At 41.6% G+C, this 24,118-nt stretch overlaps 2 protein-coding genes across 3 annotated transcripts in view; one reads left to right on the plus strand and one right to left on the minus strand.

Annotated features, from left to right (window-relative positions):
• rnf13 (ring finger protein 13) overlaps positions 1–4,699 on the plus strand; it is a 42,264-nt gene extending 37,565 nt beyond the window's left edge. Inside the window, exons 9-10 of the mRNA XM_083970491.1 lie at positions 3,481–3,561; positions 3,962–4,699. Of these exons, the coding sequence (XP_083826617.1) occupies positions 3,481–3,561; positions 3,962–4,332 (452 nt within the window). The 3' untranslated portion in view covers positions 4,333–4,699. The remainder of the gene's footprint in view (positions 1–3,480; positions 3,562–3,961) is intronic.
• A 2,436-nt stretch (positions 4,700–7,135) lies between these two features.
• On the minus strand, positions 7,136–17,297 carry pfn2b (profilin 2b). Of its 2 annotated transcripts, XR_014595328.1 has the most exons (4): positions 16,936–17,297; positions 11,912–12,104; positions 9,287–9,614; positions 7,136–9,187 (listed from the first exon to the last, which is right to left on the minus strand). XR_014595328.1 is itself a non-coding variant. In XM_083970184.1 (3 exons), exons 1-3 carry the CDS (start codon positions 17,062–17,064, stop codon positions 9,090–9,092), a joined length of 420 nt encoding a protein of 139 aa, XP_083826310.1. In that variant the 5' UTR covers positions 17,065–17,295; the 3' UTR covers positions 7,136–9,089. The 2 variants fall into 2 exon arrangements, 1 of the variants encoding a protein (XP_083826310.1); XM_083970184.1 differs by lacking the exon at positions 9,287–9,614 and having other exon boundaries at positions 16,936–17,295.
• Between the last annotated feature and the right edge of the window lie 6,821 nt (positions 17,298–24,118).

Raw genomic sequence — 24,118 nt, forward strand, 5'->3', positions numbered from 1 at the left:
TCTCCTGATTCTGTTCACCTCTGCAAACACTGTGATGGACAAGCTCCTAGTGAGTCGATTTATTTCTCGCTGCTGCTGCTGCTGCTTGTTGTCGAGCTTTGATTTAGTTTATACCGTCCACATTTGCTGTTAATATTTTATTAGCCTCCGACGTGCAGTCCTGGTGAAGGTCTGGGCCAGAGGTGGCGATGGGAGGCGCCGGCCGGTAACGTCAGACTGGCATGTATGAAAATAAGAGTCCACAGGCTGATGTGAACAGCAGACAACGACACAAAAGAAGGTCTGTATGGATGGCGCACAATGCCAGGGTGAAAAACCATGGTACTCATGTAATTGGCCCACAATACAAGGCTGAACAGCAGCGAGCAACATAAGATCTGTGTCAATGTACAGGATTATGTAATAGCAGCTGCTACGGCTGTCAGAGCACAGCGCCACTCTGCCATTAACTTGACTTACGCTCTGGTTTTATTGCAGGGGCCTTGCGTCATCCCCACTTAGCCTGTAAGCCTGACGTTTGACAGTGAGTTTTGGCCCTCTGGGAGGCGGGAGGGTGGAGGGTGGAGAGGGGGGGGGGGGGGGGGGGTTTCGACAGTGACCGACGTTGGAAATTGCAAATGTTTGCGACTGCAGAAAACTGGGACAGATTCTGAGGCCGGACTCTCCCTCTGACCCCTGACCTCCAGTCTGATCCCTCCCTGCGTACGATGAGTCACTCCACCCCGCTCCACGGCTTTCTGCTTCCAAACCATGGGCAGGACACACACACACACACACACACACACTGAACAGAGCAGCTGCAGTGTCTCAGCCGTCGGTGTGTGAGGCATGTTGATGTCAGTACAGAGGACCTCTCTCTGTCTCGTAGTTCACCGGCCTCAGTTGCCGGTTGCCCTCGTCTGATTGGCTCAAGCAGCGACTGACTGTGTTTTTTTTTTTTTTTTCCTTTTTTACTCAGTTTTTCTGTCACCCTTTCTTTATATTCGCTCACTCCCTCACTTGCTCTTGCTCTCGCTCTCGCTCTGCTACACACATTCACTGCTCAGCTGAAGTTCAGTAGGACAGCGTGGTTCCTCTGAGAGCCAGGAATGCTGGCAGGCTGGTTGATTAATGAAAAATAGAGGGGGAGAAGAGCTGCACCGGCTCACAAGTCCTTTAAAGATGTGCTACTGGCCCCCAATACGTAAATGTAAGGGATTCCCAACATCTGAAAAAAAAAACACAACTACCAAAACATTGAAAAAAAAACAACAAAAAAACAATTTTACTACCCAACTTCAAAGGTGGCTCAGCCCAAAACACTTACAGGGCACACTGTCGAGACTAGTTGAGAGGAGAGAGGAAACAGTGTTCTTATAAAAAAAACAAAAAAAACAAGAGCAAGAGCACATGAAAGCCATTTTATTTCCATTTTTAAACTCGTGCTGTCCGTGACACATGCACTGTTACTGGTGAGACTCATAAACTCAACCTCAGCTGCTCACATGTGTAGGTCACAGTAATGACATTACCATGGTGATCTGCGGCCGTGGCTTCTAGAGGAAGCGAGTAACGTCGACAGTAGGAAGGAACTTTGATCAGCAGGAAGTGGATAATTTGTTCTGTGAGAAAGAAAAATGAGCCGGGACCAGACTGGGAATCGGATGCTGCTGCACCACTGGACACTGGAGCCCTGGGCTGGTTCAGTGGTCAGTGCACACACACCATTTGAATGATGTTTAAATAAAAACAATAAAAACAAAAATTGATTGAAAGCAATCAGACACGTTCATCTGGGTGGTGCTGGCGCGGAGGACTGGCTACGGCTATAAGACCTAGCCTGAGACATACGACACAAAAAAATCCTACAGTTACAGATTACATTAGATCTAATGTGGTTAAAAATAATTGTAGCAAACAGATTTATGCTCAGCAAAGCGAGGTTACATTAAGGTGAAGAACATCTCATGGTTGGATCGTAGCAAGGAGCTCAGGTAGTGTAAGGAGGGTAAGGACCTTATATGTGTAGGGCTAAAGGATAATAACAATGGACAATTTGAGGATTGGTTTGACTTTCGGTTCTCCTTCCGATAAGTTTTGATCCTAGGAGTTTAAAAAAAACTCAGATAACTGTCTGACTGCTTGTGTTTGAGTCCTTGAGAAAAACTGCATCAAGTCTGCATACGTTTTTAAAATGTCATCATGTCCTTTTGTATTTCAACATTACAAATGATACCCAGATGTCTTCATTATCTCCCCAGAGCGGTCTTTGAGTTCAGGAAGTGACTGAACCTTCTCCCCTCTCTGCCTGCCTCAGAATAGCTCAGTTAGTGCCACAGTTCAGCATTTCCTGAGTGTATACTGGATCCATGCCTGCATAAACGTTCCCTCTCCCTCACCCCGACGGTCCGACACTGGCCTGAGGGGAGGGAGACGGAGAGGAAAAGATGGAGGCTGCTCTGGAATAACGTCAAAAAGAAAAGGCAGAAGAGAGTTGGGTTAAAAATAATAATAAAATTACAAAAGAAAAAAGAAAAAAAAATCTGGGTTGATGATGTTGGTGTTGTTTGGGAGGGGGGAAAGACAGAAGTTGAGCATGTGAAGAGGGAGAGTGAGCAGAATTGACAAACATTACCTTGAGTTGTAGCTGCTGACGCTCAGAGAGAAAAGGAAGAGGAGGAGGAAGAGAAAGAGAAAGAGAGGAGTGGGGGTGGGAGTAGGGGTGGCTGTGGTCGATGTGACTCCCCATCCTTATACGGTCACATGTAGCCCTGGCACGGACACACACAGCCCAGTCGGGGAAAACATGCTCATTTAGAGCTTACATAAACACACCGGCCGCACAGCACCGCTCTAGCCCTCAATCCCCTCCCTCCCTCCCTCCCTCTCGGCTCAGGCCGGGGGAGAAGAGGAAGGGAAGGAAAAGGAGAAGAACGCTGTGGAATTTGAAAAGGGAGTGCGTTGATAAATTCCTGAGCTTTTTCGTTCACACAGAGACTCTGGGTATCCTGTAACGTCAGGAAAAATGCAGCGCTGGCAGTTCAGCGGCGATTTTTGTGCCTGCAGGCAGAGCTCTGGATGGGCGGGTGCTGGGGACAGGCTTTATTTGGAGAAGTCGTACAAAAAGTTGAAGGAAATCAGACTTGAGTTCCTGAAATGGCCGACACGTGACGGACCCACCCTGACGTCAGCAGGAAAACACATAAACATCCACTTAATCCTCTGTGTACCAATAATACTCCTTAGCCATGTCCCAAAAGTGACTTCTGACTGTCCACACAGCGCAGTGTGTTGTGATACAACCCTGTTATTAGCTCTAATAATACATAATGTTTCATAACTGCATGGGTCATGGTGGATCATTGCACTCGGACCAGGGCCTGGGATGAGTTTGCATAGTTCTTTGACATTAACACACTCCCACTGGCCAAGAAGGAGTTAGTGTATTACTATTATTGCTCAACAAAGCAGTTTCTGACAGACAAATTGTCTTTGACCCAGGGGACAACTACGATGTCTGTGCCATCTGCCTGGACGAGTACGAGGAGGGAGACAAACTGCGAGTCCTACCGTGTTCTCACGGTGAGTCCATGTTGTTCATTTAGTGCAGGGGTGTCAAACTCATTTTAGTTCAGGGGCCACATACGGCACTATTTGATCTCAGGTGGGCCCGACTAGTAAAATAACAGTGTAATAAACTATAATTAATTCAAATCAACTCTACATTTTGCTTTGTTTGTTGTATCTAGCGCAAAGAAGTACATTATTAAGATGTGAAGAGTTGGTGAACTATCCTTTTACAAAACCTTTCATGAGAAATATTTGTGCAATTTTGACAATATTATGCCTCTTCTGTTTTCTGTGTAGTTTTCACACCTTGCAAATTCACCTCAGGGGCCACATTGGACCCCCTGGCAGCAATTGGCTACTTGATTGAGCTCCAATCATGGGGTCTGTGACCTTGTCCTTGTTTTTTCCTCAGCCTACCACAGTAAGTGCGTGGACCCCTGGTTGACCAAAACTAAGAAGACGTGTCCGGTGTGCAAGCAGAAGGTGGTCCCCTCGCAGGGCGACTCCGACTCCGACTCGGAGGAGGGGGACAGCGGCCCCGACGAGAACGAGGAGGTGTCGGAGAGCACCCCGCTGCTGCGCTCCCTGGCCTCCACCAGCGCCCACTCCTTCGGCACCATGTCCGGGGCGTCGCGCTCGGAGCAGGACCCGGAGTCGTCCGAGTACGAGGACGACGAGCTCGACAGCAGCGACAGCGAGGAGGAGGTCACCGTGGAGACCGTGGTGGTGCAGATGCAGCAGCCGTGCTCTGACGGCATCGAGCACGACCTGCCCCGGGCTTGACTGATTGTCAGATGACCCCCCCCCCACACACACACACACACACACAGGTCACTAAACCCCCCCCCCTCTCTCGCCCTGCACACACACACACACAAACCTCACAGCTGCAGAGACTTTAGTTGGAGGGCACGAAACGGATTCATCATCAGAGTTCTTCGGTTACTGCTTCAAATCCATGGCAACATATCCTCCTCCCTACCAGTTCAAATGTAGGTTTTCTTTTTATCACCATGATGGATAAATGCTGATTTCTGTGGATGTGACAGGAAGTCGGTGAGCGTATCTAAGGGCTGCTCGACAGACTTGACAGGACTGATGCCGCTGATGTACAGTACACTGTTATACTGTACTCTGATCAGTCATAAAAGGATGATACACAGTGCGTTTCTGTTTTAGTCACAAGTGGGGAAAAAAAAAACAATCACGCTTTACACAGAGTTCAGCAAAAGTACTGTATATATATACATATATATATATATATATAATATAGATCACAATAAGTTACGTATCTACCTTTGATTATGTCCTATCTTCTATGTTTCAGATAACTGGGAAGGTTTATTACTGTACATACATATTCATGCTAAACTGTCACACCCAGAAGCGCTATGCAGCATCCTTTTTTCTTTTTCTTTTTTTTAAACTTAACTAACTTTCAAGTATAGAAACATTTAAAGCCACAGCATAATGGTTTTTGCCAGTTTATCTCTAGCCTGACGTGTGAAGGAGCCGAGCTGCTTCTGTCTGTGTTTCGTGCCACAGTTTGTCTGTTACAGTGATTCACATTAGGAGAAACTGAAGCCAAACCAGACAAGAGACGCATCCGATGTAAAGGGTGTGTGTGTGACGTTGCAGCGCGCCGCGGGTTACACCGGCTCAAAGAGACACTTTGTGTATCCGCGCCGTCTGTGGTGAACTTCTTCTGGCTGCTCCAGACCTATCACTTCCTTTAACACGAGCAGTTACTGGTTGATAGGCCTTGTAAAACACATTTAACCGACCTTATCTCATTTTAATACTGTTTATAGTAAATACTAAATACACTAATGTGTTTTTTTTTTTTTTTTCATAAAATTGCTTGATTTTGTCAACGAATCCTGTTGCCTTTTTCAGTTGGTGTATTTTTGTCTTGTCAGTGATTTCCTGCTCATGTATGTCTGTTCTCAATATGCATTCACTTCAATAAAAATGAAAAATGACACTCGACCGGGAAACTCCACCATCCGTTAACGTGGCTGTGAATAAACTTGATGTAGTTCACCTTCCATCGTCATGTAAACACAGGCCTGTCGTCTGTGCTAAATAACAAAACAGCTACTATGTGGACAACTGGAGTTTTAACAGGAACACACAAGTAAACATCTAATGACTAATAGTCTAGTGACCTTATTATCTGATACAGCTCAGTCTGTACACGTCTGGCATGGCTCATTGAACAAATGGAAATGATGGGGCTTCTACACTACTCTACAAATATCACTAATGTCTCAGATTAACAGTTTGATTTTATCTCTATGGGCAGGCGGAGGGATAAAGGCCAGTGAGAATGTAATCAACTACATTTACTCAAGCACTTTTAGGTACCTGTACGTTATCTCCTATCTATGACAGATATCCTGTCATAGATCTTTTCCTCTTCAGTTCACAGGGAAGTATGTTGTCTAACAGCACAGCATTTACCTGCCAACCTTAGTTTATTGGTAGTTTCTAGATTAAAGTTTAACTCTGCATTGTTTCTTTGGTACCGATAATCTTATAAGACATTAATGCATCAGTGATAATGCAATTTATTATAACCCTCATAAACAACGACCAACAATCATCCATTGTTACCTTAGGTACCTTTATAATTTAATACATATAATGTAATTTCTCTTGAATACTTCTTCCACCACTTTGAGTCAGCACAAAGTTGTTTGTTTTTTCAGACAACATTCTTCAGTTGTTCACTCTTTGGTGGCTTATAAAAAGCCCCAAATCTCATCTGACAAAGATCATGTGATTTGATGAAAAGCTCCTAATGTGCTACTAAATGGACCTTGATGCGTCTTGGTCAGCTGTTGATGAACAAAGAATGAACCACGGCCTTAGATTATATGTTCACAGAGCTCAAATAGAGTAGATGTTGTCGTCTCTCACTCACTCCGATGCAGCGCAAGTCAACAGCAACCAAAATGATCATAGAAGGGAAATTACTTTTTAAAACGGTTTGTCCCCAATCTGACCTTTAAAAGCTTCATAAAATATCACTGGACTATTGTTGTTAAAACTCAGGGAACTGAGAGCACCCATCTAATGACTTAAGTTTAGACTAACTTAAGACACATGCTTTTCAAGCATTACTCAAATTCATGCTCATTATGTTGGAAACTGGAATCTTAAACATCTTGCTTTTAATTTAGCATAAGTTTGAAATACTAATGAGCTCATTGCCATCACCTATTTTCAGTCTAAGACACATGAAAGTGATATTGATTTTCTCATCTAGCTCATTAGACAATGTAGGAAGACTGCCACTCAACCGAGCTCAGGATTAGTAAGGTGCTGAAGAATCAAGGGTTTCAAAGGCCAGACGCAAGATATCCACACATTTAAGAGCATAGACTGAAAGCTTAGCACCATAAAGTGAAATTTGCACTGACTAAGCATGCCGATATCGTACGTCTGGCTCTTTAGAAGAAGGCAAATAAGCACATATCCCTGAGCTATTGGGTTTGTTTTGTTTTTAAGAAATTTAAAAATGACCCAACATCTCCAATGTAAAAAAAAACAGACAAACTCTTATCTGGTTGGAATAAATTTATTTGATCTGTCTGTAAACAAGGTGATAAATCAATTTATGGCATTTCTTGGTTTTATGCATATGAAATCAGATGCATTAAAGAGACTGTATCCCAGATGTAAGAAAAAAAAAAAAAAAAACTGGTGAGGAAAAGGAAATGAACATAAATCAGCAAACAGGACTTGAAACAGGTTTTTCTTTTAATGAGTACACATATCCCACAAGGCCTAACAGTGGAGCTGAAGCTAAGAAAAAAAAGAAAAGAAAAAAAGTGCCAATGAAATGACTCCTTAGTGGACAGTGGGTAAAATCCATCTTACAACAGCAACAGATCTCTCTACATTATGGCACAGGATACACAGGTTCTGTAGTTAAGTTTCAACATGACAACCATAAGCGTCTTTGTTCCAACCAATCCCCATCTCCCATTGAGTGTCATTTCTACTTTTGAAAGTTTTTTTTGTTTTTCTCAGTTGGACGTTAGTTAGCAGTACTGACCATGGACAGACCGTGTGATACCCCAGAGCTCAGTTGACTATAAAGTAAAAGGCAATTTATTCCACAGTTTTGTAGTTGTCAACACAGCATGGGTTTGTACAAATGTAGTTTATTTCCTAACAATAAAGAAAAGAAACAAAATGAGAATTTTCTTACTCCCACCCTTACCTCCCCTGTTGATTCTTTTTTTTTTTTTTTTTTTAAACCATAGTATGCATTTGTCTGGTTAGCGTTTCTTTTGGAAGAAAAAAAGAAAGTTAGCAGTCATCCTTCACATGATTTAGAGCAATTGTATAAACACCCGAGCTTCAACTACACTTGGTCCTATAAAAAAAAGAAAAAAATCAAACTGGACATACTCCAGATGGTTATATGCTGGGATATCTACTGTCCAAAAATGGCAGCCTTTCAAAAAAACAAAATAAAAAATATATATATATTACAGGAGCTGGCAAACAAAAAACAGTTTTAAGTGCCTGAGCCATTGTTACTGTGGAATGTCCATGGGTTTGTGTAGTAGAGGTTGTGATGGTGGGGAGGAGAGGCTACCAGCATCTGGACGACACCAACACGCGCAAATCCGGTTCATGATCGTTAACCGAGCTGATCCAAACACCCCTCCCACACAGAAACAACCGCCAACCCCACCCACCCACCCCCCCCTCTGTGTATAAAACAGGACAGAAGAAGTGCATCTGAAGGGAGAGGGGATTAAGAGAACAAGTTGGGGGTGGTGAAGATGAGTCTCCTGCGTGAGGTTTTGTAGTGTCACCTGCTTAGAGCAAACAGGATGGGGGGGAAACTGGGGGAAGAAGGGAAGGAACTGAACATTTTGGCAGAGTGGGAGTGTGTGAGAGAGAAAGGGGCGGGGGGGGGTTACATGGTGGGTGTGACAGGGAGAGGGGCAACTGTGGACTGAGATATGCATGCAGTCTCCCCTCCCCGATGTGATGGAGGAAATAAAAAGAGGAAGACATGACGAGCTTGGTTACTGCTCAAGTGCTCCAAAGGCATCGGCTGTTCAGGGGGGGAGGGAGTGTGTATGATTAGGATTTGGGGGGGTGGGGGTTAAGTAATGGGCACCATGATGGAGAGAAAAAAAAGAAATAACTACTTCAAATTGACACTGTAGCTTCCATTGTCCAAGTGTTTGGCCAGAATCTTTTTCGATTTTTGCTGGTCTTGGTTAAGTACAGATTTGTCATGACAACCTGTTAGCAACATGCTCATCTTTGCTATGGATCAACTTATAGTGCGTAATTGGGGGTAAAAGAGTACACAGCGCAAGTGTGTTGAGGGGTAGAGGGCGGGTAAGAGGGAAGATTAAAAAAAATAATAAGAGGGATAACAAATGGGTAGGAGAGAAGGCAGAAAAAGAAAAAAACAAAACAAAGTAACTATCAACTAGGACTGGAAGTAGTGTGAAATGCAACAGGGTGGTAAGGGTGAGCTGCTAGGTGGCTGGGTACAGGCTGCTTTAGTATTGCGACTTCCTCAGGTATTCAGCCATCTGAAATGCTTTCTTGTTGAGCTGCCCTCCATGGACACCTTCCTTCCCCATGACAAAAACCATTGCTGGAGTACACAAAGGAAAAAAAACAAAAATAAATGAATACACATGATGATAGCAGGGCTGGAAAAGAACATACTTATTTGTTTTTTTTTCATTGTCACCTTGCTAAATGTGGGGCTACATTACTGAGGACAGAGCCTGAACCCTGCGCTGTTAGAAATCGCTCCTGGGATTTTGTTTAATGGGACTGTTCAGGGGAGAAAAATGGATTTGACAGTAATTTGCGTTTTTTTTTGTCTATTTTTCGGAAGTTTTGTGTTTTTTTTGTTTGCCTTTTCGTTTGTTTTTCTCTCTCCCTCAACTACGCCACATAAGCTACGTCAAAACTAAACTAAAACCCTGAATCCCTCAAGTATTTTGCCATCGAGTATGCCTTCTTATTCAATCCGCCTCCATGGACCCCTTCTTTGCCCATTACCAAGACCAAGACTGAAAGAAAAGAGACAGAGAGGACATTTAGAGAAGGTGTGGAGATCACACAAGTGAAAAGAGAAGAGCACAGGCCCAATAGCAGCAAGCAGACGAGACAGTTACGAAGGAGGACAATGGCACAAAAAGCACAGCAGCACCTTTGGTCTGGAGGCAGTATCGAGTCTAAACATTCATTTTCTGATCAGTGCTGCTGGTGGTGAAACAACAAGACGTGTCACGTCACAATTAGGAAGACAGAAAGTGAGTACAGCAGGAGAATACATGTAAAAGGACGCATGCAAAGCTGTTTTGTTGAATACGTCTGGGTCCTGTTTCTATCTTGTGAAGTTTGAGATTTTCACAAATCAATCATTAAATGATAATAGAAAGAAAACTTAATTTGCTTTTAAACTGGCTGAAAACCAATAAGTAAATATAATTTTTTGAGATTAACCACACATTGATTTGATCAAATGGCTGTGGCAATATGACACTTCAATACTACTACACTGCCTCTACTGCCTCTATGTGTTATATGAATTTGGTCAATACACCCCTGGCCCAATTTCAATTTGTATGGTAGGAATTGTATTTGTAGGCCATGCGGTCACCAAATCAAACACTTTGACTACCTGTGTCACATTAGTACCAGATAAAGCCTGGTTTCTCGTCTTAAGTAGCTGGATGTGTAGTGTTCCTGTGAGTACGACAGGCTTTACTGCACTGCACTCCAGTTGAGGACACTGGTCTTTATTGTTTCATCTGAAACATCAATCAAATCACATGCCAGCAGCAAAGAATAAGAAAGTGAAGCTTCTACTGACTGCTAACAACCATCGCTAATGCAGCACACATGCGGAGACAGCAGCATGCTTGTGGTACCTCTCCTCAATACATGTAAGAGCCCTGAAGTGCTTCAATACTCGTTTTTAACCAGGAAGCATGTGAGCAGGGAACAGAGTCATACTTTGTGGGTAAGGGAGGGAGGAGGGCGTTAACCAGGAAGGAGAGAGATGCATGCAGTTTAGAAAGTTTAGAAAATCCCAGCTCCGTGAGTGAGCCCAGTGTGCGCGCTTGGAACAATAACCAGTTACGGTCTCACCTGTACGTTTTAGTGGTGTCTGGGGGAAAGGTGGGAAGGACGGGGGCATCGGGGCCCATACAGGCAACATGAAAACTGGCACAACTCTCAGACAAGGCCCTGGAAGGGACTTAACTTCACTTTCCTAACATGGTTATCAAGTAATGTTTGACAAACAGATTTCATCATTTCTATTCTAAACGGGGCAGTCACCTTCAACATGAGCGTTTTACTGTTGAAAGCTGAGTTCGTCTTATTTTTTTGGAAAAAAGGCAATCAGTATCCAGGTTTTTATTTATTTTTTTATTTCAGGCGAAGTCAAATTGAATTTTCATATAAATATCCAGTAATTATATGAACATTTTACACTGGCGATAAGCACCATTAAAAAACCTCAGCCTTTAAATAGCAATCCATGAGTGAGCTGTGACGTTTGTTGTGAAGTGTTTCAGCTATGCAGAACACAAATCAAGTGCCTACTTTATTGTTGTTCTGGCTGACAAGCATCTAGTCTGGAAGTAACAGCGAGCTCATACGTTTATTGGACTCGATTATACTGTTTGCTCTAGGATAAGAAACTATTTTAGGTATGCAACATCAATTACCCCCATGATATAATGCATTTTTAAACATCATACATCTTCTTGCAATACATGGCTGAGTATAAATCTTCAGTATCAAATAGGGTTAGTTTCATTGAAAAATGCAAAACTTTCATACAAGGGCCCCAAATAGGTTACGTACCAAAAATCATGAACATGTAGAGACATAACATATTTAAGGGGGAAAATAAATTGTCTTTTGTTTGGTTTACCTGCAATGCTTTCCTAACAAAATGTAAAGTATCCACAACTGACATTATAAACACTGAAAACTGACTTTAACACTTAACCTATATCCTAATCCAATGATCATCTTGACATGAACTTGCCCTTCAGCTTTAAAACAACCTGCCTGCATATTTCCAGAGTAGATTTAGCTGACATGTACTTGCTCTCCCTCATAAATTACATGACATTTTAAGAAGATAATATCCTATGATTTACAGACAGTTTTAACACCTGTGTATGTCATATATTGAGGAAAGGTGCATTTGAAGATCTATCCCACATGCATGGACAACACACAAGTTGTAAAAATGACTAAACTAATGGCACTATATCAAAAGCAGGCTACGGTGTCACTGTAGCACTACTAAATGTATGCAGCTGACAACAATGAATGTCATGCTCACCTTTGCTGGCTTTGCCTACAGAAACGTTGTATGTTGGCTCTCCTCCTTGACTCTTTGTCCGGATGTCCATTGTCCAGTCGCCGTCAATTTGGAGGCTGTCTCTGATTACGGAGCACTTTTTATTGCCTAAGGTCAGCCCACTGGTGAAGAATGCCTCCCGGTCCTTTCCTATTATCACGTCGATTTCTTCGGGCTAGAACAAAGCACAAAAACAAGTTGTCAGGTACATGTACACCTGGCCAAGCTTCCAGCTTAACATCAAGCCATTCAGATAGACTTTTCCATCATTTCCACAAGGTTATTCAAGGGTGTTCCTCCCTGCTCTGAACGCCACCTCTCTTTAATTTCTCCAAATGTGGGTACTTTGAAGCCTTTTGAAACTGATTAGGTGGTATACAAATAAAGATTTGAATCCCTCTACCTCTTGTCTCAGCTCCCAATTCCCCCAACCTTGATTCAAAGTAAGATGAATCAAGGTTGAAAACAAAAACTGAAAGAATTAGTAAATCCCATTGCCCCACAACAATATTACATTATAACCTATATCCACTTAAAATGATCAGTCTGTTGTCTTGGCCAGTCCCATAGAATACCAACACCATAATGCCACACTCCCACACAGCACAAGACAGCTTACCTGCAGCCGTCTAGTGTGGCTTTAACATGAATTGGAACATTAAATACTGCATTGTGTGGTGTCTACATAGTGGATTAATCATGATGTTTTATTGATAATGGCTTTGGGGGGATTTCCTATCCATTTGGCCTTAAAACACCTTTTTTATTTTTTCACAACATATTTCTAGTTTTTAATTTCACAGCATGCCCACTGTAGAGGACAACAGGACGATTGCCATGTGAAAATTAGTAGATTATGTCTTTAGAGTGATATTAACCCAAGAATACATTTGATATAAAAACAATAATGCTACTACTAACCCACTCACCTCCAGCCACTTCCTACCATTGCAGAAGCCCTAACAAGTCGATTACTGAATGCATTAGAAAAGTGAGAAGTCGCTTAGTTCCAAAAATACACACACACACTTTGCTGACTGTGATAGTTTGAGCGACTCAACGCTGTTCATTTCCCTGTCGACACTTGCTAGTGTTATGTTGAGAAAAGAGAGGTTTAGTGTTCGGCAAATGTGGCCCTGTTTACTTACGTTTTTTCTTGAGCTCACCACAATCCGGTACTACAGCAGCCTCTCCAAAAGTCAAAGTAAAAACAACAGGGTCCATAAAAAATAACCCAAATAATAAATGAGAAGCATATCTAACCTCACACACTTAACTACTTAAACACAAACACAACAGCTACTTATTGTTAGAAACGGATAGGGAAGACTGATAGGAACTCTGATGCATTTGGGAATCGCCTTGTCAGGACTTCTGCATTAGTAGGAAGCAGCTGGAGGAGAGTGCGAGTTGTGTTTTGGTCTGTTTTCAATAGAACTCAGGCAAGCTAGCAGGTGTTCGATACCTCGTATTATGGGCTGGGACCCTGTTTGTACTGTAGTTTGGTGCTGTTCTGAGCATTATTCGTGACTACGAATGGCTTTTTTGATGGCCGTTGGAAAACAACGTGGCTACAAAGACAGCAGTATTGTGCTATCTGGCTGTCTGCGCTTTAGTCGCTACAACTAGACAAGTTTGTGGTCGGGAAACTTGATCTATCGAGGGGGGGTTCTACTGGGTCTGACAGTGCGTTAGAGCATTGGTTAAACTTATGCCAGAATATCCCTTTAATGCAGTAACTTCAGTGTCATGGATGTAATATGACTCCTAATGACCAACCTCAAGCATATTTTTGGGAAATTAGCAAATATTTAACAGCAGTAACACATGGTACAAATACAACAATAGATTTGAATACATTAATCTGAAACTAAATAAAACATAGTCCTCATGGCCCAGAGCATGACAACTTTCCTGCTCTCTGGCTCAGAGTGTCTCATCGGATTCGCCTGCATCTTCTTCCCCTCTTTCTTCATCACCATCTTTCCCTATCTGATATCTGACTGATACTCATCCTCATCTGACAGCTCCAAATCTGAATGTCTCTCTACTATCTACTAGAATCCTCTCTGCTTCACTTCTTTCTCCCACAACGATGAGCAGTCATTAAATTGGTCCTGGTGTCCACTACAGTTGACATTCAAAACAAATTATGAAACTATTTTCAGATGTTATGGATTGTTATGGACATGTTAATAAACAATATATAGGGTTAAAATAGCAATAGATAAAGAATATTTGCATCACCCCCCCTCTATCCAGAAAATGTGGTTGTTGGTATGGCGGCCATCTTGATCAAGAAAAAAAAGTAAAGTTCCCAGCATGCAAACCCATCACATGACACACCATTGGAAAGCCCAGATCTCCTCTACAGAATACTAGCCTATATGGTTTGATAGGGTAACTCCAAATACTTAGATGGTCTGAAAACTTCACCAAGTTCTTACATCCTTGCAGGTTAATTATGGCGTGAACGGCTTCAAGTGACATTAATACTTGCAGAACTACAGAACTAACTTTGAACTTCCCACTCCTTATGCTAGTTGCATGTCATTTTGCTAATCTAGGTCTCAGGGTATATTCAGCTGCCACACCTGTTTACGACACTCTACATTGGTGCAGCAGTGACATGAGGTGTTTAATGTGCATATGCCATATACATTTAAAATGTGCACACTAGAACAAGCTCCAACAATGGTACATTTAAATTGTATTTAATAAATAACCAGAGCATCATCTCTAGTCTTATTTTGACACACTTCTTTGTAAAGTTAGAGTTGTGCAGAAGTCAATTATTTGTCAAAAAAAAAACGTGTGTATTTTGGTTGGTTTTAATATTTCAGTTAAAGCACAGCCAGGAACTTTGGTAAATAAGGATAACAGTATGATTAGCTGACCATTCTCTTACCCAATACCAAAGGCTTTTCTCAGCGCTTTACAAAGTTCTTCGCAATCATCAGAAGTGTAAAGTGCTCAAAAAGCATCTGCGTTTGTCTAAACAGAGCCATCTGACTTAACTGATAAATTAAGATAAATGTAAAATGGGTCTTATGACTTAGAAGCATGAAAATCTGAATTAAAGTGTTAAGGTTTTTTTTTCACATTCACATCAAGTCTTAAATCTCAGAGGCCCACTGCATCTGGCAAAAAAAAAAAAATCTCTGAAATTTTCATCAAGGTATAACTTCTGTTAATATTCTACTTAACGTATTTGAAACCTTTACAAAATGCATTACCGATGTTAAAACGTTTATTAAATAGGTAATTTGTTTCTTTGAACCAGTCTGCAGAACAAAAGGCGTCGCCCCTCAACTCCAGAACTGCACAGTCATGGCACACACGAAACCCTTCAGACAAAAAAAAAAGAAGCTCGGAAAACTCTTACAGGCTCAGATAACGCTAGCATGACGGCTAGCGACATGAGGGCCAGGGCCAAGTCGGCTAATTAATTAATTTATCAATTACAACGACAGTTTCCCCCCCTATGGAGAACCGGTTCTCCATTCCCACATTAAACTTGCCCCGCAGTTCCTCATCCACCTTGTTAACTTGCTGCATTCCCATGAAAGCCCATTTAAGTCTCCGAGAGTGAATCAAATCTAACACTAGTTTAAAGTATTCAATTAATTGGCTTTGCTTCCACATGGCGGGCTCCCCCCCGGACAGAGACTGCAAAAACCCATTATGTGCATTTTTACATTTTGCTTCTTCCGAGTAGTAGCAGCACAACCATACCCTGCCCTAAGCCCCGAGAGGACACTCCCAAGCTACGTTAGCTCCACACAGCCACACACCAGCGCTTATACTTCACTTGTCTGTGGCATGGGTGATCGTTTCTTTTTATCAAGATGACTGCATCTTTTATACACCAACACCACGATTATTTTTTTTTACTTCCACACAAACAAACAAACACTTGCATTATGGACTCTAATAATTTATTTAACAAACAAAATGGAGGCTGTGACTGAGGAAAGCGCCGGAGATTGTCGGTTGTTTTTAGTCGCGTTAACTTATACATTCATTCACAGCCACCGTTTCAGATTACATACTTTTTACAGCCTACAAACGACTTTAAAGCTGGACCCGTATAACTCTGGACCGTCGGTGCCTTTTTTCCTTTTCCACCGAGGAGTTAACGACTCGATTAGCATCCATGAACAAAATGAATAAGAAACTGGGAGTGTATCCGCCATCTTGGAAAATAAGGGGCGGTAGCGCTAGGCACTGTGATTCACAGAAGCCGTATAGGGGAAAAAAAAACCCAAGGCAAACCATCAGCAGCACGCCTGAAACGCGTGTGTGCAACGCTACCTCTGCGCTATTGGCGTTAGGTTAGCTAATAACGGTTTCCCTTCAGTAACGTTAGGGGATGATGACCGGCCTGATCTGAGCTAACGTTAACCGATGCTAATCAATGTTAACGTTAATAAGTTGCGGGGCCGGTAGACGTTTGTCTGCTCAAACCTCACATTGCTTACTATTTTTTTGTCATTTAAACACAACCGACGCAATCCCAGTAAAAGTTATAATAATAACCATCCTGGTATTGGTGTAGAGCCGATTCTATTTCGCTTTAGGACCGGTAACGTTATCACGAGCAAACACTGCTAGCGATGCTAAGTTAACGTTAGCCCCTTTTAGCTCGAGTTCGCGGCACCGTCCGTCACTGGGCTTAGGTGGGTTATTTCCGACCTCGTACTAGGCGATTGTTTCCCCAAGAGAAATACACAATTCAAAGTCCGCTGTGTGTGTTAAACGTACTGGCGGGGGGGGACCAACACAAAACAATCGCATCTCTAAATTGAAAGGCAATGGTGCATACGTGCCGATGCAACTTGTGTGTATGTGTGTGTGTGTGACCACCGGATACCATGTGTACCACACCGCTCGCCTTATCCTCATTCAACAAGGCCTGGCTCTGCAGACAAACGCTCCAGCGTGGTAAATTTCACATTTTTTCCCCCCGATCTAACCATACATATCAACAAGCGAAGCATACTAACCGTTATGTTGGCAAAGGTACCACCTGGGTGCGATGCCCAGACGTATTTGGCGTCCGCATACCCAACAATGGCCGCGTCCTGGCAGCTGCCATCACCCATCAGGTTGTCCACGTAGCTTTGCCAGGTCATGTTTGTGAAATTAGTTCTAAGATGAAAAAGTAAGATGGGTGAAGTTGGGTCACAAACGTCTCTCGAGCAGCGACGAAGACACTGTACGGAAGCTGTATTTATCGGTGGTTTAGCGGGCCTCCAGCAAGCAAAAAACAACCCCCGACTCCGTCACGTCCCGGCTTTCTTCTGGTCTAGGCAACGAAGAGAAGCCGCTGCAATCGGACAGACGCTTGGGTGTAGTCCTGCCTAAATCACTCCGCCTCAGTCGTTGTTCGCCTCGCTACCTCATTGCATAATATACTACGCCGCGGAGGAATACATTATGGTTGAAGCAAGACGGACTATTTTCCCCAGTGAATCAAAAGATTTGTTTTCAACTTGTCTGTTTTTGATATTCTCTTTTGACCACTTTAATTTTTTGGTGATGTTAAACCTGTCGACGAGGTTTCATATTGGCAAAGCAGAATTTAGCCAATCTTTCATGATTCACATGCTTCTCAAAGCAAACAAGAGCAATGTAATTTCATTAAGATGTGTGAGATAGTTTTAAAGACACCATAAAGCTTAGTATTTTAACCTGAGTTGCAGTGGCTATCGCGTCTTTTGTTACGCACCAAATCAATGGGCCAAGTATCCTCAGATCACAATGCATTTTGATCTAGTTCTTGAATATGTGTTAAGTGCAGACCATTTTCATCAGCTGGGTAAATTAATTTTGCATGGATACATGTTTTTGTTTTTCATTTTCACATAACAGGTCAACATTTAGTAGGGTCACTGCATCATGCACTGTCAGTGGAAAAAAGTGAGAGAAACATACTAAAAAGGTCAACAGGTCATCACATGGTAAAGGCTTTTGTATGCAGTCTATGGGTAAACACAGTGAAGCATTCATTTACTCATTTAGGGGAATGAGCAAATTTGGATCCACATGGCATAAAATCTTTGGATCATGGGAGGAATCCTGGTGTAACTTAGTTTTAACTTCAAACATGGTTGTGATGAAACTTGTATCATTTCTTCCATACAGATTAGAACATTTCTAATGTGTGAAATTATCTCAGCCTGCCGTCGGTAATGTGTTGTAGAGAGAAGATTTCCATATACGTATGTGGGTAAGTTTACATTTTAAGCATAGTTTACTCCCCAGAATGTCATACAATGAATAAACAGCAGGGAGGTGGTGTCATTTTTTCACAGCCCCCTCCCCTCCCCTGTGAGTCTGTGATACATCATTCCAATTCAAAGTCCTCATGTGCATTTAACAAGTCTTACTACACTGGTGAATAATTCAAGGATTTATATGATGTGTATTCTTTGTGTGTGCATACTGTATATACAGTTGCATGTTTTTTTAACAGATCAATAAAAACAGCACGAGTTAGGAGTTTTATTCTATGATCGTTACAAATGTCAGTGATTAGCAGATTAAACTTGTAGAATTTGTAGCAGCTTGCTCAGGGGAACCTCAGTAGGAGGGTCTATTGTGGGATCAAACCTATGCAGGACATCATCAAACTACAAGGCTTGCAAGCACTCTACGTATCACTGTTTTTGCTCCATGGAAACCATTAATAAGGTAACCACATGACTTTTTTCTGAAGTCTTGCTTAATTTTCTCTTCTCATCACTGTGCACTAACTGAAATTAGTACACAAAGAAGGACTGTAAATGCAGAAAAGCTGTAAAATAGTTGATTCGATACCTATCTGAAAAGCTTCAGTGTATTTTTTTGTTTTGGAAACTTTTTTAAAGAACCATGGTTATTTTTTCATGCACTCCCTTTTAAAGCATAGCACACTTTCACCCCTGGGAGCCACCTGCATTGAGCAGGTGTAGAGGAACAAATCCAGTTGAAACACATTGCTCAGTGGCGTATCAACCGCAGGTAAGGAGCTAGTGAAGGGCATTAATCAGTGACTTTCACCTCCATGAAGTGACACACATTAGAAACTGGTTTTCAAAGCCCCACAGAGAGATAAAGTTGGAAAGTGAACTTAAGTTAATCTGCTGATTTTGGTATACGAACAGAAATCTAATAAAGGGACAATCTTTTGGACTCAGACTGTAAAATGAATAAGTAAAGCTTCCAAAACTTCTGACTTTGAATCAGTTCATATTGCCATATGCTATTCAATTTTTCCATTTTCCTACAGCTTCCTTTATCTGGATCTTTTTGAGGTCTTACATCATGTGATAGGTTTATCTTTATCCAGAAACTTCCAGTGGTTCATTCTCTCTCTCTGTGTGTGTGTGTGTGTGTGTGTGTGTGTGTGTGTGTGTGTGTGTGTGTGTGTGTGTGTGTGTGTGTGTGTGTGTGTGTGTGTGTGTGTGTGTGTGTGTGTGTGTGTGTGTGTCTGTGTCTGTGTGTGTGTGTGTGTGTGTGTGTGTGTGTGTGTGTGTGTGTGTGTGTGTGTGTGTGTGTGTGTGTGTGCCTATAGGCATGAGGGTAGAAAAAGTTACTAATTGACCAGACTGAAGGAACAGAGTGGGACAGTACCACTTGTCCATCAGCCAGCCACACCCATACACTATTCTCCCATTGGATGCCGCCGGTTTCCATGGCCACCTCTGTTTTGCCCTTCTTGCTCTGTCAAAATAGCACCACACACGGCCAAACCACTCAGCCTGCACATGAGTCATGGAGATATAGAAAAGGACGGACTTGTTTGCTTTAGAAAAAGGCTTGGTTTTGCAGGAGGCCATTAGCACCATATATTGTCATCGTAACAGCTGGATAACAGATAAACAGAGCAAATGTTGCCTCTTTTTTTTTCTTTCTCTTTGCAGATACATGGATTGATAATTTTTTGCATGCATGGCAACACTCTGTGATCTGTAGGTACAATGTTTAGTAATCAGTATGTGTGGTATTAGAAATGGTGTTTTGCATGCTGGGAGGGAAAGGGGGTCAAAGCTAAGTTTAAGTTGGACTCGTTTAGACTGGACTAACTGGAAACAAATGCTCGGCAGGCAGATGTGTATAGCATGTGTCTGCTACTGATTTACTGCTGTAGGTACATGTTGCCTTGAGGCACCTAATCCTTTCTTGCATCTTTTATGCCTCCACATATAGACATTTGTGATGAAGTAGAAAACCTTCAGACAAAGACAGGTTGAAAGGATTAAGGCAACAACAACTACCTTTTGCACTGACGTTTGCTGACAGACGGTATTGTTTGTCTTTATGGCCTGCGACTCCATAAAACAAGAACTGCATATTTGTGAGCCCCTGTCACAAGTTGCATTATGCAGAGTGGTGAGCAGTTCCGTTAACAAATACTTTCCACTTTTCAGGTTGTTTCATTTGAGAAGATTTAAGTTAGAAAAGTGTTTGTGTTTACAAGTCTAAAAACCACTAAGGTGGTTAAATATACATATTTCATTTTGTAGTATATTTTCAGTGTTTATTAAGGGTAGGTGTTGTAATATTAAATCCCATTGTAACTGTTGACAATGCACATGAAAAAAAAATTATAAAATCACCACAGAAGACAAAAATTGACTGTACACCGTACTTTTTAATGTAGGCTACATGACAAATAAACTAACTAAATATCTAAATATTGGTTTGTCTGTTTCTCAAAACCTTCCAACTTTGCCAGCTTGTCTGTGGCTCTGAGTCCCATCCATTTACCATTCATTCTTGCTAACAGCATTAGTCTTTAAAAGCAGGTCATAAATCTATAGTTTCACCTTTAAACACAGTTAAGTACAATCATTTTTTTAGCAAATGTTCTCCAACAATGCTTGATAGTGTATTTATTGGGACTATTTTCAGTGGATCAATACACTTACTGGTGCACTACTGAGCGTTCCCAGCATCAGGATGTGGGGTTGACTCAAAATAAACTACATTATTATGTACAAGCTATTGTAAAGAATCATGTCAAACACAAAGGTGTGGTTTGTTAATCTGCTTTTAAACAAACAATTGACATTCATTGCACAAGAAGAATATGAGGTGTATCAGGGCTTTGGCGTCACAGGCAATACTTTTAGGATCTGTTAGTGGGTTTGGTCTTTTTATTATTTAATTTGAATTGAGAAAATCAATAGACCTATCCTATAAATTATTTTCAAAGGTTTCATACCTCAAGAATCAGCAGAACAATAGGAGTTTGTATTTACATGAGGCTATCCCACCTCCATCCATGGGTCCAGCTGTTAAGGTAGGCTATACACAAGTAGAATAAGCTTTTATTCAAAGTCAGTCAATATCAAAAGCAGCCAAAAGTAAAGACAAGTGAGTCAAGTGTGAGAGACACAGTTGCCTGACAGGTTTATGGTTACTGAAATTATTAGTGTGAGGTGTATTGTATATTCTAACCCTGACTCTTTAGGAGGCATTGCTCTGTCTTTCATATCCTGAACACAATCCAGGCCATTTTTTCACCTCAATTGGACAAAATCATTAATTCATTACCTCAGTTCACGCTTAATCTTGGATCGCAGTTGGAGAAATAGACCTATTTTTAACTTAAAACAGATGGAGGCTCTCAAAGGTTGATATGCTTTGGTCTATTCTTAATAAGATATATCACTAAATAAATGTATGTCTTTGACACGTGACTTAGAAAGCTCATATCACACACTGTCAGCCTATATTTTTTTCATCAATTTTTAAAAGTGTGTTGAATGCAAGTGTGTTGAATGCACAATAACTGTGGAAATTGGCCTTAAAGCTAATATGGATGATATATCTAATATAAGACAAATATATGTACAAAGGGTGTGATTTTACAGAATTTCAATCTCAACAAAATGATCATGAAACAAGCTTTCCACTGTCGTTCCTTGGGTGCAGGGAATTAAATATTAAGCAGCAGGTAGGGAAGGTGGAGCAGTGGTGACACTCTGTTCCAAGAAAATATCTCCTCTCTGCTAGGCGAGTTCCCCGGCCTGTCGCCCACAAAGGAAATCAATAGTGGCCAAGCCATGGGGGGAAACAAAGGAAGCACACGTCCTCACCATTTCGGGAGATACAGTATCTTTGACAGATGAGTTGTCAGCAACAGTTTCATTGGTTCATTACAAGACAAGTGTGATAAGAGTCCCTTCAAGAATGTTACGGTAGACATTGACTCAACAAGGCCAGGGCAGAGCTGTAAAAACATCATTATCCTTCACTAACCTATCTCTTGTTCATAGCAACTGGGGATGAAACATGTGACAATCAGCCTGCATGGCTACAGCCACCGTTGTCCCCCCCTTCCCCTCCCCAAAGAAAGGTCAGCTTGGGAGATCAAAGGTGGTCCATCTGCACGACCATTCAGTCGTCATGTTTTAGACACAGTGGGACACACAATGAGGCAGTCTTCTCCGCGGAGCGCACACCCCCCCCCCCCCCCCCCCCATCTGTGGAATGGATCAACACTGCCATTGATCATGCCTTCAATGTGTGGATGTTACACACATGCAAATTAACTCTGACAATCACAGAGCTCACACACATTTTTTCTCATGTGAGTAGATGTATGATATGGGGGAATGCAAATGCTCACAAACATGTGTGACGCAAACACTCACACAAACTAGGTGAGGTTATGTAAACTCAGTTCATCTGGATGGCAGTGGGTTAGTTTGAATTTGAATAGTGATGATGCAGCCAAAGGCCTCATCAGCAATGCATAGAAGAAAAAGAAAAAGACGAGTCAGAAACCAATACTGTTTTAAAAATATTGAGTTGTGCTTTAAGTCAATTACAGTAGTAAATCCTTAAAATTAAATTGAAGATGTATCTATAAATGTGTAGTGAAAGCACTTCCTCAGTGACTCACCTACCCTGGTATGAAACTCTGTCCTTCTTGTTGTTTCCTGTTCAGTCTTTTGGTTTATAAACCTACTTTTTTTGTCCGCACTCTCTGTAGAAATTTGTCAGGAATGTGGATCATTCAACACCCACTATTTGTTTTTCTTACAGAAGGTCAGTTACAGTCAAGACACAAACAAGCTCTTTTGATTTGATGCATTTTTGCCCTTCAAAGGCCTTTCATTGGGTATTTTTCAAATGTGTTCAACAGGTAAAATCTGCTTTTTTAAACTGTCTGGAGGGATAGCAACAAACTATTCTACATGCACTGGTAGCCTGGTATGATAATGTACAGAGTGGATATAAAGCCCCTCTGTTCTTCACAGATGAATAGTCAGGATTCATAGTGAAGGATGAAGTGAGTCTTACACTGGATGGACATTTTCATGGTAGGATCAGTTCCACTTAGAGTCTCGCTTGACGATTTTCCTACTTTAAGGTGTTTCTTATCATAACTCTTCAGGGTTTGGATTCAGTCATTTCTGAATTCTGGTGAAGCAAACAAAGATGGGAACGGTGTGTGTCTATTAAAGCCCTATTTCCATGTTCACAAACCCAGAATATGGCTAAGGCACCACAGTACTTTGTAGCTTTCATGAAGCTTTCCCTAAAGATTCATGGCAACATGACTGTGACCCACATACTCTATAACCTTGGAATCTACAGTGGTATGTATGTGGTCATCTGTTAGGTCTGGATTCCTCTGGTTTTGCCTCCGTCTTCGCTGCTCCATGCTTTGTACTGCACTAATCACCTGTCACTTAGAGCAACGGTATGTTGTTTGACTTGAATTTTCTGTTCTGGTGAGTGTTGAGTTTCTGCATATTTGCATAGACACACGCGCACATACCTATGCCTGTGCCGGAAGTACCAGCCAAGGAATAAGAACAACAGCAGCAGTAGCAGTGACTGAAATGTAGCCAACAGCAACTTTATATATCCACAATTCATAATGAGATCATAAATAGCTCATCCGATGTAAATCATTACTGTGTGTAATATTGTCCTGCTTTATTTTTGGTAATGGAAAGCAGAGATAAGTGTGAACTTGGTCCTGGAACATCCTAAAAGTAGGAGGAGATTCAGTTTTTTGTTTTTTTAAATGTGATTTTTCAATATTCTTTAATTTTCTTTATCAATATGAACTAGATGCATGTTTTCAATATCAACTGAGTCATCTCTATGACCTGGGAGGTTAAAGGCATTCATGCATCACAGACAGATTGGATGTCTGTAAGTGTTGATAAAGCAAATAGGTCA

Source organism: Trachurus trachurus (assembly GCF_905171665.1).
Source record: "Trachurus trachurus genome assembly, chromosome: 4".
NCBI lineage: Eukaryota > Metazoa > Chordata > Actinopteri > Carangiformes > Carangidae > Trachurus > Trachurus trachurus.

Excerpts from the sequence above, each read along its gene's own strand:
- pfn2b (XM_083970184.1), bottom strand. The coding sequence starts at position 17,064 with ATGACCTGGCAAAGCTACGTGGACAACCTGATGGGTGATGGCAGCTGC. Across the intron at positions 12,105-16,935 it reads GTACCTTTGCCAACATAACG|CCCGAAGAAATCGACGTGAT; the intron begins GTTAGTATGCTT and ends GCTTTGTTCTAG. Across the intron at positions 9,188-11,911 it reads TGTAGGCAAAGCCAGCAAAG|CAATGGTTTTTGTCATGGGG; the intron begins GTGAGCATGACA and ends TGTGTACTCCAG.